The following is a 15,114-nucleotide window of genomic DNA, read 5'->3' as shown; positions in this document are numbered from 1 at the left end:
GTAAAATCTTTAGATAGAGTCGTAAAATCATTTAGGTTGAAAAAGACCTTTAAGATCATTGAGTGCATCCGTTAACGCAGCACTACCAAGTCCACCACTAAACCATGTCCCTAATTGCCACATCTGCACATCTTTCAAATATCTCCAGGGTTGGTGACTCAACCACTTTGCCTTGTTGAACCTCACACAGTTGTCCTCTGTCCATTGATGCAGCCTGTCCAGATCCCTCTGCAGAGCCTTTCTACCCTCCAGCAAATCAACACTCCCACTCATCTTAGTGTTGCTTGTGACTTGACTGAGAGTGCACTCGATACCTTATCGAGATCATTGATAAAGATGTTAAACAGGACTGACCCCAATACTAAGCCTTGGGGAATACCACTGGGGACCAACCAGCAACTGAATGTAGCACCATTCCCCACCACTCTGTGGGCCCAGCCATCCAGCTAGATTTTTCTTAGCCAACAGTGCAACCCTCCAAGCCATGAGCAGCCAGCTTCTCCAGGAGAATGCTATGGGAAATGGTGTCAAAAACTTTACTAAAGTCCAGGTAGTCAGTATCCACAGCCTTTCCCTCATCCACTAAACGGGTTGCCTTATCGTAGACATTAGGTTAGTCAAAATAGGAAAGTTCATTTACACAGTGACAAGGCAGAAGAGGTTATTTATGGACTGGAACAAAACCAGAGTTTTAGTGAGCTTATTTAGTACAGTTGTCGATTATATGGAGGCAGTAGGTGACTGTTAATGAAGCATGTCCAACCAAATCAACTACCTACTGCCTTTTTTTCTGAAAATAAGTCCCAAGACTCTCAGAAGGCGCTGTCTTAATACATTGCTTTCAGTGCCGTGATGCATTAGGGAGATGCTTTAGACATGAATGAATTTAAAATAACATATTTTGGCTAGATTTGGGGTAATGTTTAGAGGCAAAGGCCTAATAGTAATGTAGTGAGCATGGAATGGCATGGATGGAGTCAGTGGTTAAGAACAAGGAGGGGAAGGAAAGCAGAAGACATAGTGCTGAGGGTGAAGCCAAGAAGCAGTTGTCTCTGACAGAAGCCTTTGAGGAAACCTATTATTAATCTGCAGTGCTATTTCCAGCATGAAGAATTGTAGTTGGTTTAAGGATGAAGATCTGCCAACCTCTGTGCTAGAATTAAAGAAATACTTTGCAAAAGCAGTTGACTGTAACTTTTATGTGCCTGTGAGACTTAGCAAGCTACCAAAATCCATGTACCATCCCTGGCTAGGTAGCAGGAGCTGAAAAAGCCCAGTATGAGCACTGCTCAGAGAAATGTAGTTTGCAGTGTATTGTGAATTTTTGTCATCAACCATAAAGTTATGAGCCATGAGTATATGTGATCAAGTACAAGGTTTTTTCTGCTGTTGGAAATGAAATAACAAGGCGTATCACCACAGAGATCTTGCTACAAAGCACAGTGTCCTGAAGCATACTCAGTGGTATCCTGAATGGAGAAGAATAATATATTTGTTGGATATACTTCCCAATCGACATTTCAAGGGTAGAATTAGCACAGTACTTTCTTTACATATAAATATAGCTCACTGAAGGAAGATATTCTTCAGAGGGAAAGACTGTCGTCCTTATCCAGCTGAGTTTTTTGCAACTATCATGTTGTCTGTGGCTTATAAAACAAAACAAGGGAAGCTTTCCAGTGAATAGGATTAAGATAATAGAGCTGCACTGGTGGTGGTGTCCCCACGTTATATCTGATCTCAATATCAGGAAAACAGCTACAATCACATTTACATTAACATTCCTCAGCAGCTGTTGGATTATCTGTTCTACTTGTAGCAACAACATAGCATATCCTCTAATGGCAGGATCAAACCAATTCACGTGAACTCATTTAGAGTTAATAATTTTAGGTACAGGTAATTGAAAAAGATTTTAAAATTATTTCTAGCTTTGGAAAAACGGATCTTATCACCCAGAATCCCATCTCTGATTATTTCTTATAAATTCTCTTATCATTTTACCACGACTGTGTATTAAATAGTGCTGAAGCTCAGATGTCTAATTTTAGAAATTGAATGGGAAAAAAAAAAGACTGTCTCTGCTTACCAGGTTCTTCTATTTTTGCCAAGTTAGCTTTATTATTACAAAGAGCTTGTTAGTCTTATATTAACCTAAGCTTCTTCATTGTCTCTGAGAGGGAATACTGCTTTCAACCAAAATATTGAATTCGAGTAAATGAGTTTTGATCGCACAGGGGCATGTTCTGATGGCTTTCAGTAATACAGGGCACTGGCAAAGGTGATAGTCAAAAGAGAACAATGAACATCAGAAATAGGTTTTTGCTATTTTATAGGTCACAATGCTATTTTTGACATCACTATTAAATCATAAATATAGAGCTTATGTGATGGAAGTCTTTGCTTGAAACTTGGTAAATACTGCGTGGTGAACCACAGATACCATTGGAACATCCTTGAGTACTGCTATCACTATTTCCAGTCTGTGATTCAGTCTTCTCTGAGTTAAGGAAGGCATTTTTAAACATTGCTGTACTGAGGTTTTTGAACGAAAACATACAGTACACTCATATCTAATTTGTGGACAGAATTCGCTGATGCCCATGCTCTTTATTTGCTTTGTAAGCTCTTCTTTTACCACCAAGAACTTAGGCTTCTTCTGAGGTATGGAAACCTTCATTACCAAATGCATAAAACCTTGCTCCAGGAGAGCTTCTGAACCAACAAGATACAATACTATATCTATGGTTTGCTGATTTTTAAATTATGTTACATTTTCCTATCTGTTTTTCATCATTTAGATTTTAAGACCAAGTTCCTGTAAGGGAAATTACTGTTAGGGCAAGTATATGGACACTATTATCATTAGTAAATATAATAAAGTATTTTAATTAAAGTACTAACTTAGGAATGAGTACTAAGCCTATTAAGAATTTGAAATCATTTATTATTCAAGTAATAATATGATCATGAGAATTCTGTTTATGCAGTTTTTCTAAACCTTGTTGTTTTGCCCAACCTTTGATTATGTTTATTTGCAGATTAAAGTGCAAGCAATGATCAGAGAATCAAAGGCAGTGTGGTTCTTTCTAGAATGACATTTAGTGTTAATGAACTAAAGATTTATACACAGCAGTCAAATAAGGACCTGTTTGTCTTCTTTATTAAAACCAAAACCAATAAGAACGGGATTGGAAAAAAAACAACCCAACAACCAAACAAAAACCAGGAACTGAAAACTCAAGGAATTTGAACTTTTGCAGCTTCTTTGTTGTAATTTTTGGAGGGCAGAGGAGCAGGTAGCTGACTTCTCTGTTCCCATAGAACTACCGACACTCCCACTGATTCTTTTTCCTGAAAGCCGTGGACAGTGTTGCTTAGGCCACTGTAGGGCTTACATGTAGTTAGTCAGGCAGCCAGACACTGTTAGCTTATGCAGTAATCCTGCAGACTTTCAAAGGATGCTGTCCTTGATAGCACTCTCCCTCTAGTTCTTATGAATAAGCTGGCAGGCACCAGCACAGAAATGCTACTATCCTAGAATACTCTCATCTCTGTGTACTGCATGCACTTTGGCAAATTAAATTAAAAGCTGTGTCATGTTAACCTTGAGTGAAAAGTGTGAAAATATATATATAGACATGGACATAGTTTAATAATAACTAAAAGATAAATGGTCTGAAATATATCAAGAATATGGAATTGTTCACAGATCCAACTGATCTGTTTGATCATTGCTAACAGCACTTGTGTCACTCAAAAAGAGAGAAGGTACGGTGTAATCTGCATTTATTGCTGACCCTATGAGGCAATCAGCTAGTCAGAATTAAGCATTTTCTTTCATGTTGCTTGATTCTCCTTTTACTGATTTACCACAGTAATTTCTTAAAGATGTGAATTCTTATGTTGGACCAAAAAAAGACGGTGTTAACAGATTTCAGTTGGCGCTGAAATTTTATGCCAGCAGAAATTGAAGCTGGCAAAAAAAATCATCACAGGACTTTGAAAAAGAAAAATATTTTTATCTGGGTATTTTAATCTCCCTTAAATATAGACTCTGAACTCTCATTCTAGTTTCAGAACATTTGGAAAAGATTTAACCTTACTTTTTCCCCCCATCCTTTTCAATTGGGAAACATATGCTGGGTGGCATAGTTTTATTTCATTTCTTCTGTATGTTTACATGCAGAGACACAGCCCATAATATTCGAGATTGTATTGAAAGTTTTTGTTGTTCCCTAGAACCTGCGATGATGCTAGCACTAGTTCTTACACCTAAATATTTAGCTGTTTCTTTTTTTACATATCATTTTGCATCTGAATTCCTTTTGTACAGGCATATGAAGGTTTGCAGATTGTAGTGAATTATCTCAGGGTTTGATTTGGGTTTTTTAGTTGTATTTCTGAACAATTTTCAGTGAATTAGGAAATCTGAATGTTGCCCCTTTTGATATAGTGTGTTATAAATCCATCTGGATTTTTTGTAGCATTTTTACTTCCATGAAAGCAATCAGATGTATTTTGGAGAGAACATATGGCTTTTTCTGAAATACCTTTAAGATTAACACATGTATAATGCAGTGAATTAGCCCAGTAATCTTTTTCTGTAATAAAATGCAGGATAGATAAGCAAAACATTTTGACTGTGTTATTTTTAAACATTTATGTAAATGTCTTCACATAAAATGTGTTTTTCATTAAGAATAGCTGTGGTGTATATAGTGGTCTCTGTTCTATTCCTTGTTTTATTGGTACACATGCAGTTACTCAGTGTGTTCATGGAAGTGTCATAGGACAAAAATACTTTGTTTTACCTCTCTGTACAGACACAGGTAGCAGCAGACATCTGAAATCATGGCTGTACAATTCCCAATAGTCTGCCATTGGTGAAGAGTATTGAGGAAGGATTAGGGTCTTTGATGATGAGTGTATGAGCCTTGTTGAACGGTAAATTGCTTCCCTGGGGGTTCTGCTGTTTGCCAAGGAACAGCAAGAGCTGAGCCGATGTACAGTCAGGCAGGGGCATCACCAGGAAGGGCTGAGGGTGCAGGGCAGGTCTTGGTGCGCCTTTATTTAGGCTGTGATTGTAGCCTATCTGTGATAAAAACTCTCATACTGCTTTAGGCTTGTAAGGAAGAGCCAAACAGCATCCTGCTCTTTTAGTAGGACACCATGACATGTCATCATGCCAGTGTGCATAAGAAAAGCAAGTAATGTGCAGAAAAATCATCTGACTGTAGTCTATTAATGAATTCTTGACTCAGTGTTCAGATATGGTTTTCAAACAGTAAAAGGGCTTGTAAAAAACATTTTCTAAGATGTCTGGATTTCCATGTCCAGTAAACAGCAGCTGATCCTCAGGAAGCACAAGACATTTTCAACAGCTGTCCTATAAATCGGATTTATCTTTGAGGGTGTTTTGTTCTCGAAGTTAGCACTTTTTGGAAATAGGAACCACTGTAGATCAGTTGGGAGGATGTATAGATAGATATTGCATAGCTGTACAGGGATGTTTACCAGTTTCACTTACTACTGTTTTTGTGACAGATTAAATCCAATGGTGAGCTGCTCATTAAAAATGTTCAGCTGCGGCACGCAGGGAGGTACATGTGCACTGCTCAGACAATTGTGGACAACTCCTCAGCTTCAGCAGACCTTGTGGTAAGAGGTAAGGTCCTCAAGGTAATACAGAAATATGACTGGTTTTTACCTGGACAAGCAGTGTTCCTAATTGTTTAGAATATATTATTTCCCATCAATAGATGACAAATTAAAATGAGAAGTGCATGAACATGTAAAGGCCTAAAAGTCTATTCAGGGTACTCATTCTGTTGCAGACATTTAGAGGTCTAACTGAGCGTGTATTTTCCTGAAAAGCAATAAAGATTTTTTTATTATAGGTATTTTCTGTATGTTAAAACAATTTTTAGAAAGTTTAATTTGATGTTTAATATTAAAAATAGATTTCAAGGATCATTTCAATGTGTTCAATATATAACATTTTTAAGCCTCTTCTCTGTTCTTATAAAGCTTTATGGATTAAATTATTGTGTATAATACTAGGCCTAGATTAAAAGGATTCCTAGTTTTCAAATGAAACCAGGACATTTGAGTTTAAGTTTATCACTCAGTTTTTAACTGATTCATGTCTGTTAAGTGTTAAGTGCAGTCTCAAAATGGTTTTCTTGCTCATATAATATGTATCCTACAAGAACTGTTACAATGTGAAATTTTAATAACCTGAGTTAAAATCACATTCTTTGGGAATTTTGTTCTGTTTTGTTCCTCTAGGCATAACACATTCAGAAGTGCTAATGGTCTGTAGTGCTGACAATTCAAAGCAGACATAACTTCTACTTTCAGCTGCATTGCTTTTTTGTTTTGCCCCACCTTCCAGTTATGCTCTACAGCTGTATAGCAGCTGAAGTATAGCCAGTGTCTTGGTTCTGAATTTCTGCCATCTGAGGATGTTGTGGACTTGAATATTTCTGTATTAAATTTTTACTAGGTGTCAACTACCTGTGACTGGTCACAAGTTTTGGAAAAAATGTCAAAGCAAATATGATGAATTGTGAAACTGCAGAATATATCTGCAAACTGAAAGAGAAGTCTCTGTTAATGTTCCTTAGTATTATGTAAGAAATTCCTTTTAAAAATAAAAGGAGAGACAAGGTGCTTTATGTAGCTTCTGATTCCCTTTCCAAGCCAGTGGTTAGAATCATTGCTCAGAGGTTATGTTGTGGAAGACATGAACATTTGTTTTATGCTCAACATTTAGATATTAATACAGTGAACACAGTTCTGCTTACTGCTGAGTAATTCTTAGTACCAGTTTTGTCAGTGGAAGACAGCATCTTACAAGGGCAAGGGTAAATATGAAATATGACAAAGGTTACATTATAGTTTCACTGCATTGGTAGAAAGAGGCAACAGCAAAGTATGAAAACAGGGGTGGGTTCCAGAGCATCTCATCAGTGAAGTGGTAAAGGATAGCCGCTGTCACTGCAGGCACATGATGATATTTTGTCAGTCCACAAAACAATTTAACAGTTCATATGGATTGTTCTATGTGATCTTATTTAAATTGCTGATGTGTTCAGAATTGCTAGTGATACTAGCACACTAAAGACTGTGAGGCTCCTTAGTGCACAGCAGACCTTACTGGCCCTGCCCAGCCTCACCCAACGCATCCACTCACGCAACTGCCCATGGGCCCAGGAGCCCTGCCCAGCTCAGCCCTGGACCTTGCCCTGACTGGGGCTGTGTTACAAATGTGCCTGCTTCCATCTGTCTCTGGCCCTGCCTCCTGGATGTGCTTCAGGCCTGTGCTCTGAGTAGCTGTCTCCTGGATGGACTTCTTGGATATATGCAGCAGTCTGTCACTTGGATGCACCTGGCTCACTGCCCTTAGTTTCTAGGACTGCTGCTCTGCCCTGCGGAACTGTGCCCCATTACTGAAAGAACTGTCAACCCTGGGGTTAGTTGTGGGTCCTGTCTCAGCTTTCCTGAGGGAGAAGCTGGCCCTTGGTTGACCAACAACCCTCATCTTAAAAATCAACTCTTAACAACTTCTGCTTTGTGCATCCTCTGTGAAGGATGTAAGAGGCTGTTTCCACATGCGGTGACATATTTAGTCCTTACCTTGAAAGGGTGGTCTGAGGAATGAAATTGCTTGCTTGTTAAAAGGATACATTAATTGAAACTGGTAGTATATGTCTTTGATTCAGTTAATTTTATTTGAGTCCTTTTGCTCAGATGTACAGAGAAAATAAAGAGCTCAAGAGCTGAAGATACATTTGGCACACACTGTGTTTAGATCTGATGTAGAAATCTCATTCCATTCTTTTTGTTGAGTTGTTTTTGTTTTGTTTTTCTGTGATTTCTGTGTAAATACTGCAGAGAAATGTATCATGTTATTGTTGGGTTTTTTTAGTATTCTCTGGGACTTGTTTAGTCAGATTGTTGGATAATTATCTGAATCATGTTGGCATATTATTGTGTCTGAATGTGAAATGAGAAAATACTTCTCAACAGTTGTATCTGTTTTTACACAGCAGTTAATATATATCAGATAACTGTGTATCATATAAAACAGAAGCATAATAACAAAACCAGAACAGTCAATGTGAATAGAATGATCTGAAAATATATATAAACCAAGGTTTTAAGTAGGTGCTAAGATTTGGATTACCTAACTAGTATAAATTTGGGGGCTTTAGCACAGCTTACAACACAGTGGTGTCTTTTAAAGACAAAGATCCCTTTACTCATATGTATGTACCTGCACACTCTCTTCTTAACTTTTTTAGTCTCTGAAAAATTCACCTGTGCCTGTTAATCTGCACATTTTGGCCTCTTCTGGGGACTAAAACACAAAGAACAATAAAAAAGTTACCCTCACAAAGCAGAGATGTGGGAATATTAGTAATTAAAGAACATTTTTAAAAATTAAAAAGTGCATTTAGAAAAATTCAAGCGTTCACTTCAGCAGGGTTTCTTTCTGTTATTGCTGTTCAGAAATAAACCAGAGGAGATTTGTTGAAGAAATGTAATACTGTTTATTAGGTTTAATGTTACACCTGGGAAAAAAAGGCAAGTTTTGGGAACAGAGGCCTATCTCTTCAGATCTGAAGTACAACTAACAAACTTAAGCCAACTGTGGATTGAGAATAATTGCTGTTATTTTAGCATAGCTACTTACATAGCAGAGCAGAAATAGTATTTAATACTTGAAAAGCATAGATATGAGACTCTGAACTAGTTTAGTACAGGCAACTTCTACCTGTAATGATTTAGCTGGGTGTTGGGAACATAGCAGTATGTCATCAAGCCAACATCTGAATCTATTCATGACTTTTTATATTGACTAGACCTATGCATTTTGAAATGAATCTTTTTAATTATCTATCTTTTAAAGATAAAGGAAATACTCTTTAGAAATAATTTTATAGGTCCTTCTTGATCAAGACTGAAAGGGGAGACATGGAATGACTGTTTTGTCAAAAGTGTTTTTTCTCTTTGAGCTTAGTGCTTCTGTTCCTTTGTGGTAGTCTTTGTGAGGTAATTTTGGTGCACAGAGGTTGTTCCATTTACCCATGTAGTTTACAAGACAGTTTTTAGCTCAATGGGTATAGTGGTTTCCACATTTTGGCATGGATTTTTAAAATTCTTGTTGAACTGTAGAGATTTCACTTAAGTTATATTAGTCCTTAGGATGTATCAATATGATGATGGGTCTACCACACTGGGATAATATGAAGGCCAAGAAAAATGTAAAGAGGTCTATTTGAAATTTCTTTCAAATTTTCTACAATATCAGTTACAAAATTTTCCATGTAACTTGCAGTTAGGGCAATACGGCACAAGCAGAAGTGCAGGTTAAAGGTGGGCCACCAAGAAGGTCATCATCAGGTGGAATTTAAGAAGAAAGATTTTGTATATTTTTTCTGACTCTGAGTTCACTTGTTTTTGAAAAAGCACAGCAACATTTTCAAAGTACTGTCTTTTCACTTAAGATCTCAACATTATTTAGGCAAGAGTCATGGAATTTTCATTTGGTAGTTACTAAATGCAAGAGCATCTGTCCTCTGAATCACTCTGTAGAATATTAGAAGAACTTTCATTTTCAGAATATTCAATTTGTGATTAAACTATTGTTTGGGTTTTTTTCAGGTCCTCCAGGCCCTCCTGGAGGTATAAGAGTAGAAGAAATTAGAGACACTGCTGTAGCACTTACGTGGAGTCGTGGAACAGACAATCATAGCCCTATTTCTAAATACACTATCCAGTCAAAAACTTTTCTATCTGAAGAGTGGAAAGATGCTAAAACAGGTAAGAGTAATGCCAGAAGTAATAAAGTCAATAGGTTTTTAAGTTTATTGTTAGAAAGCTTGGCTGATCAGAAAATAGTCACAATGAAAGGAAACCAGGAATGCTATTAATGTCTGCTGCAGGGTTTAGGAATGGGTACTGTCCTGTCAGTGTGTTGTCAACAGGTTTGTTCCCAGCACTTGGAGGGCCTGAACTCAAGAAATATCAAGAAATAGAGAAAAGAACAGGCTGGAGTTGTTACCTGTTTTTTGCCTCTTTCCTTGTTGCTTGAAACATTCAACATCACCTACTAGAATTGCAAAATTTATTTACAGGTTAATTTGGATGACGGGCAGATGTCTTCGCTTCTGTATTTGTTATGGAGAAAGTTAATTAAAATGGTCTACTTTTTCCTGGGAGCTGGCTAAGTTCCAGTTGTATTAAAACTGGCACTCCTAGAGAAAACATTAAGCTAAGATTATCCTTCTAACCACTGGATGTCATCATTGTGCCACAAAATTGCAGTAAAGGAGGCACCTATCTGAGCATAGGATATGCTAGCATATTTTTTTTTGCAAGATTTAACATAAATGCATAAATTTTAAAATATTGTTGAACTACTAGCAACTTTGAATGCTTTATGAAGGATAGCATTGCCACAATTCATATGGAATTTCCATATCAATATGATTCACTATCTTACCCTAATAAATTATAACTAAAGTGCTTTTTTATGGAATTAGGACATCACTTACTTAACATCTCTAAATACTGAGAGTAGTAATAGTTTCAGTGACTGTCTTTCTTTTAAGTTGTCACTTGAAACTACAGGTGGATGTGTAAGAAAGAGAATGACGTATTGACCTGAAAATCTGTTACAATTTTTAGAGTAAAAGGTTAAAAATACTAGGCCTACTGCCTTAAATAATATTTTTCTTTCAGACTATGTACTAAATGTAGCTCCACTGGATATAATTACCTCCATCAGCACTAATATATGACTTACATGAAAGTAGTCTGGAAAATAAAACTGGAAGGTTCCCCAGTCCCTTCCTATCTCTTATATCTTATTTATAGTTTCTGTAGGATAGATTTCTTAGAACTTTAAAAAAATAATTAATGTAGAAATTAGAGCTGTTCAAATAGCTCATTATTTGCTTCAGTAAAATACATGCAGGAGGGAGGATGCTTTTAGACCAGTCTCTACTTTCTTTAGGATTAATTACATTATATTTCATATTACTTTTTTTTAATTCTTAATTTAAAAAAAATTAACTATGAAGAAACAAGATTGTAGGAAGATATAGGAAGAATTTATGAACAGTGAGTAGCAACTCTGATACAGCTTCCTTCTGTACTGCATGTTACTGGAACTAGAAATGTATGTGTAGGAGATAAACGTGTTGGTTTCAGATCTTCACTTTGGCTCAGAGCAGACACTTGAAACTGTCCTCTCACATCTCAGGAAGATTCCCTATTTGCAGTGTTATAGACATGATGGGATGAGCTTTTCTGCATCTCTGAAGTTATCTGCTTCACAGAATTATTGAGCTAGTCATTAAGACATGCATTTGAGTCTTATCGTGTAGCATGTTGAGTGGGATTCACATCTTGAGTGGGAGATTGTTGAATTCCTTTTTAAAGAAGCTAAGAGAAAATATATAAATTATTAATTTCTGAAAAGTTGAAATTACCCATTCTAGTGTTTTCAAAATTGTTGCTTTTTTGTTCGAACCACACTGAGGAATTTTGATAAATAGATGATTCCCTCAAAAAATAGGTAAAATCACCATGGTAACCATCCCTGGCACCACAGCAAACTTTTACTTAATTGCTGGGATGCTCCCATTTTGGCTCAGTATTCACTTTCATCTGAAAGAAGCATGATGAACAGTCCAAACTGATCTCTCATTAGTGTTTAGGCTATCAGTTAATGCTGCTAATTTTCAATGTGTGAAATGAGAAAATATACTTAGGTGTTGAAAATGTTGTTATTACTACTACCATTGTTCTAAATCATTCATACTGAGTTTCATAATACTGAGTGTGTTTTATGAAAGTGTATTTTACTTCACAGTATGGAAATATGTATGAACGGGTTAAGTAATGAGTTGTTTACATTGATGTTGCTCTTTCCAGTTAAGGGGATCAGATTCTCACTGTGTTGTGGATTTTTAATTTTTCTGGGAATTTGGGTGACAGTAAAATTAAATTAAGAGACTGAAAGTAGTAGCCCAGGAAAAGGAATGTGAATTTATATCATAGCTCAGATGGTATTGGAGGTTTGCAGTGGCTCTACTGCCTAGACAGGAGTATAATTTGAGTAAGGGTGAGGGAGAGTGGTGGGCAGGTAGAAAGAAAAATAGAAAGTGTTTTTCTTTCTCCTTCAGGGCCTCACTTTGGAATGAAAAATTTAATGATCGTTAGGAAGAGGAAAGTTGTGTCATCATCTAGTGCTTACACTGTTATGCCCAGGTTTTTTGCAGGCATTGAATTCATATTTTAATTCCAAATCAGCTACCTTTCCAGTGCAGAATATCTCATTTCTCATCTCCCTCTGAACCCAGGACTCTAATTTGACAAACAACTCTTGGCCCATGCAATAAATGAAAATACTCTGTATTTCCAAAACTCCAGGCGGCTATAGAAACAACCCTGTTTGTGAATTGCAGACAGTCATGAGTTACTCATTTTATTATGGTAAAGAAGCTTGTCTTTATGAGAATAATAAGTATTTTCACAGGAATGACAAGAACACTTATCCTTGTTGGGTTAGAACTAGACAGCAAGTTGTAACATGCTCGCTAATAAAGTGCACCAAAGTAGAAACACATTTTATAAACCACTCTCTATCAATTGATCAAACACTACATCTAGCCCTTGTCTCTCCATATCATGAATTTTTATTTTCCTGTTTCTGTATTCCAGATTTTTCATTGCATTTGTCTGTAGGTAAAATGAAATTCTACAACTACAATATGTAATTAGGAAGGAAATCTCGTACTGCATGTACTAGTTCACACCCAGCTGAAACTTACAAGTCTATAAGGTTTATTCAAGATGTTTCATAGTTTCCAAATTCCCAATGCCTGCCACGAGTACTACTTGTAAAATGCGGTATTCCTGATGTACAACATTGTTTCCTCCAGCTGGCTATGTGTAGTTGCAGAATAGTAAAACTTTTGACAAAATCAGACAAATTGTTGATGATCTTATTGTAAAAATGCTGCTTTCTAAAGCATTTAATCCTTTTTTTAGATCCATCAGATATTGAAGGAAATATGGAATCTGCTACAGTGATCGATTTAATTCCATGGATGGAATATGAGTTCCGGATAATTGCAACAAACACTTTGGGAACAGGAGAACCCAGTATGCCGTCGCAGAGGATTAGAACTGAAGGCGCTCGTACGTAAACAGAAAATATCAAGTTCTTTTAACGTGTTTCCTAATTTTCACATTTTTATTAATTAGTTTTTTAGTTTTGGTTTTTATTTGAAAAAAATCACTTCATAGGATTCAAGTCCAGAGAATATGTTTTCAGGTACCCATTACTGTAGATTTTATTAAGCAAATATCAAACTGTCCACAGCATCAAAGCAGACAGCAAAGAAACATCATGATATGGCAAATATGTCTCCATTACTGAAACAGAATCATACTGTGTCTTTCAGAGATCCCTCACTGTATCTGTCAGTCAGATTGTGTGTGTATGAATGCATGCACATGTTTGGGACCAAGGTACAAGACTTCAGAAAAAACACGCATGTGTTTAACAAGTGAAATCTCCATTTGCCATTTGGTTTGTATTCTAACTAGAGAGTACATGATAGGATGTGTGTTATACTGGATAATGCCAATTTTCTGTGATTGAAGGTTTGGTCTTGTGTCTTCTTACTCTGTGTCAAAGATGTGACAGTATCCAACACAACATACACCCTTATCAGTCTAATTGCTCAGTGTTAGTAACTCAGAGCATATTTAAGGATATACTCTAGGCTCAGGCACATCCTTTTTAAAATGAATTCTCCAAAATGAGGAATTAGGTGTTATTATTCAAGATAATACATTCTGTATTATTTGACTGTACAAAGGAGATAACAGCAATGTTCTAGGAGGTAATGTATCACTACAAAAAGAGCATATCCAAAAAATCCTGTATACCACATACTAGCACCCGTGTGCAATCTAGATATATTTATAATTGTTGTCCTAGGACTTGAGATTTGAAACTAAAAATGAAAAACCAAAGTATAAAAGTTAACTTTTGCAATTACACAGATACAGAGAGAAATAATGCTTATGGATGGAATAGGAATAGTGTCCTGCAATTTGCAGTGTGCCACATTCATGGCATTTCTTATAGTCTCCCCCAAAATGGCATATCCTTCAGTTTTGTAGTAGGATGCAAAGCTTTTGGAAGAGGTAGTCTGTTTAGTCTGTCTGATTCTCCAGGCACAGCACCACTGTCACCTCTGGCAGAGTGTGAGACATCTTTTGGGAAACAAAGCAAACTGTTCATGTAATCTTACTAGGCATCAGTCAGCACTTCTTGCTATGCCAAAATAGGGTATAAATCAGTTACCATTTGCAGAACAACTGCACTCAAGTTTGTTTTCTGCCAGAAGCTGGAATTTGTAATGAGCAATAGTAGGATTAGGGTTGCTCTGTCAATGTCAAGGGTACTACAGAAGGAGTATGCACAACTGCATGTGCATTTTCATGTAAATCTGAAAAAGGTAAATAACAAACAACCCATGTCCACACATTGTAGTTATTTTTAACATTTTTTCTGTGTTAAACAGCATCAAACAGCGCTGTATCGTTGTTTTACTGTATGGATGACAAATAATGTCTTTTAAACTCAAAAGTCATTAGCATCTTTCAATTTTGAAGTCTCTCATCTTGTAGATAACTGTAATTTCAGTAATTTTTATTAGAATGCTAAAAATGTGTGCTATGATTTCTGTTTTTAATGGTATCTGCTTGCTTCATCAATAACATTTCGCAGTAATTTCTTGAAATTCAATGGATCAAGGCCTGTTTCAATGTTTTTTAGCTTCTGGATGCATTAGAATAGCTGTCTAAGTATAGGTGTCTGAATTAGTAACCTGGTCTTAATGGGGAGAGAAACCTGGATTTAATGGCTGAGAGAATGAGGAAGATTCTCTTGAAAAGAGTGATTTGTAAGACATTAAACAGTCTTTTTTTCTCTTCTTTGTCAGCCTGTGTATCTTCTTCAGCTACTTAAACATTCTAGCAAACCTCTGCTTCTAACTTAACACTAAAACTATTTACTTAAAA

At 36.4% G+C, this 15,114-nt stretch overlaps 1 protein-coding gene across 1 annotated transcript in view; it reads left to right on the top strand.

The window, feature by feature from the left end:
- CNTN1 (contactin 1) overlaps window positions 1-15,114 on the top strand; it is an 80,557-nt gene that overhangs the window by 34,020 nt on the left and 31,423 nt on the right. Inside the window, exons 13-15 of the mRNA XM_018080611.2 lie at window positions 5,548-5,668; window positions 9,673-9,831; window positions 13,069-13,218. Of these exons, the coding sequence (XP_017936100.1) occupies window positions 5,548-5,668; window positions 9,673-9,831; window positions 13,069-13,218 (430 nt within the window). The remainder of the gene's footprint in view (window positions 1-5,547; window positions 5,669-9,672; window positions 9,832-13,068; window positions 13,219-15,114) is intronic.

Source organism: Manacus vitellinus, unplaced genomic scaffold (genome assembly GCF_001715985.3).
Source record: "Manacus vitellinus isolate BGI_N305 unplaced genomic scaffold, ASM171598v3 scaffold_5_pilon, whole genome shotgun sequence".
NCBI lineage: Eukaryota > Metazoa > Chordata > Aves > Passeriformes > Pipridae > Manacus > Manacus vitellinus.
This window is presented reverse-complemented; position numbering and strand designations above follow the sequence as displayed.